The sequence below is a fragment of the Gymnoscopelus braueri genome (genome assembly GCF_963280865.1).
Source record: "Gymnoscopelus braueri genome assembly, chromosome: 11".
Lineage (NCBI taxonomy): Eukaryota > Metazoa > Chordata > Actinopteri > Myctophiformes > Myctophidae > Gymnoscopelus > Gymnoscopelus braueri.
The window spans coordinates 41,404,869-41,407,368 of record NC_137613.1 but is presented as its reverse complement, the minus strand read 5'-3'; the positions used below and the strand labels follow the sequence as shown (position 1 = coordinate 41,407,368).

Here is a 2,500-nt window from a genome sequence, read left to right as displayed (position 1 = left end):
CCAACAAATATACAAAAGTACAGACATCCTTACAAAGGCGCTTGCACATGCATACTCAGAAGAACAGCTTTGCCTAATGCAGACACATTCTGCTGTTGTTCAAGTGCACCAGTGGTTGTCAAAGTGGGGTTCGTTGAGGGTCCAACGAACCCTGAGCAGGTCTGTACAGGTCTGTAGCTCTGAGAGTTATGGGGGTCCTTGAAATTAAAAAGTCTGAGTACCACTGACTTAAATACAAATACTCACACATGCCATTAGTGGGAGTCAGTGAGCGACATGGACTCCTTCATTCTCCATCCCTTCCATCTGTTTCGTCTGGCTGCCTCTGTGAACGTACTGTAGTTTTCTGTAAGGGAGTCTCTCAAGCCACCCTATCTCTTTCACAATCTTCCAAAGCTCCAGAGACATTCTGCAATCCCACCGGGTAAAAATTGCCAATAGGAAGCTTTCATCCTCCACCAGAAGGTGACAGCTTCCTCTTTCTTCAATTTTGCAGAGTTCAGAAAGAGTTGAATCAAAAATATCTTTTGGAATTTCCATGTCTGCTAAGCACCTGATGTCTCGCCTGATGTCTCGCCTTACATGACTTCTGATTATCACAGATTTATTTTGAACATTTTGACAATTGGTAGCCAATGTGTTTGTCTGGGGAAAGCAGTAAGGGTCTAGGGGAGACGGGCGAGTGGAGTTTAACCACATGAATCCTAGCATCCCTATTCTGGGCATGGCATAATAGGCTAACATTCGGCAAAAATAGCAGATCTACAAGCTCACAGTGAGCTTGGTTGGCTCTTCTCGCTATTTGACGTACAACAAATGATATACTGTTTAAGTGATTAATGACTGAGTGTCTTTACTGATTCGGTTGAACACAAGAGAGGGAGAAAGAATGCAAAGCACTTTGGTTGAGAGCATGATTAGAGAGACACAGAGAGAAATTTAGCGGCGCGAGTGAGGGGATAGACAGGCAGACGTCGCTCAGACCACACATACAGATGTCGCTCAGACCACTAGTTTTATATTCCAGTATTGTGGATTGACCTAGAAACATGCATTGGGAGAGGGAGGATCAAGACTTGCTGTAATCTAGTAATCTTAGTTATACAGTAGATATATCCCATTATGTGTGTGTGCATGCATGTGAGAGGGAGAGAGGGGTGTTTTTACTGTTTAGTGTAAGATTTTATGCATTTGAGAGCCATGTATATGTGTGTGTATATATAAATCTGTGGTATGACATACACTCCAGTGCATGCTACTGTGCCTCTCATGCAACTGTGCGTGAATATCCTTCAGTTTCCCCTCAATCGCTTGTGGCCGTGACACAATTAACCCTGAAACCAATCACCCACAAGACATACAGTAGAGCAGAATGAGTGTGTGTTGTGTTTGTGTGTGTGTGCATCAATCAATAAGCTGTTATGAGGCAGGCAGTGTACGACTGTCGAGGGTCGATCCCGGGTTGTAATCACATTTCAGCTCAGACCTCAGTCAGGCTTTTCTGGAAGCACTAGGCCTCTTCCTCAAAGAGTAGCCATAGCAAGTTGCAGCAGTTGGGGCCATACTCCATTAACCACTTTAGCCCTATGTGCTTTTGCACATACGATGAATAGTTAGACTAGCTAAAATATGTTTTGAAAATCTAAGACATAGGGACACCAGGTTGAAAGTCGTTAACTAGTGGTCATTAGGATATCTGCAGGCTAGTCTATCGGCTAGTTGTTCTAAACTCCTGTAAACACAATAGAACAACAGACTGCTCGCGGTTTCATTGTGTGCAGTGAAAGTTCAGGATCAATTCCCATTAATTTGCAAATTCATTTCTTTTTTAAGAATCCAATCAATCCTCCCAATTCTGAACTAACAATTCAAAATTAAAAGTATGTGGAGGTGGTAGCTTTGGCTGACTATATAAAAAATTGCTTGTTAGAAAACGTACATACAATAGATACTGTATTGCATCGCATTATTTTGAGTAAGTTAAGTTTTGCTGCTGAGGCCATCTTTTGGGAGTCACATTGTTAGAGCATCAGTAGCTATCTGTACCAACAACAACATCAAATATCAAAGCTGGAGCTCCACAAGACCTCTCTGCCTGTTCTGCCCTGGCCCAGTTATGTCTGAGGAGTTCACAAGGCCAACCAAAAACTGAATAGCACCAGACATACACACAGAAACACAGATGCACTGTCATGTAGGGTTATTGTTGTTGCTAGAGTAAGACCTGCTGCGCCTGTGTGTGTGTGTGTGTGTGTGTGTGTGTGTGTGTGTGTGTGTGTGTGTGTGTGTGTGTGTGCGTGTGCGCGTGCGCACATGCTGCACATGCCAGTTAAAAACTGTAGATTTATTATCCACTATGGACTAATACCTCTCTAGGTAAGGTCTCTGCATCGATTCTCTATAATAGAGAGTTTGATTTTCTGTGTATTTTTTTATCTCTACTAACACTGTGTGTGTGGTTGTGTGCGTGTGCGCCATTCCAGTCAAGATCCCGACACGG

General features: G+C 43.1%; 1 protein-coding gene across 1 annotated transcript in view; it reads left to right on the top strand.

Moving 5' to 3' along the window:
• epha10 (EPH receptor A10) overlaps window positions 1-2,500 on the top strand; it is a gene marked incomplete at both ends in the record, with an annotated part of 187,590 nt that overhangs the window by 165,484 nt on the left and 19,606 nt on the right. The window contains 1 exon segment of the mRNA XM_080442476.1: window positions 2,484-2,500. This exon segment is cut by the window's right edge and continues 109 nt beyond it. Within this exon segment, the coding sequence (XP_080298602.1) occupies window positions 2,484-2,500 (17 nt within the window).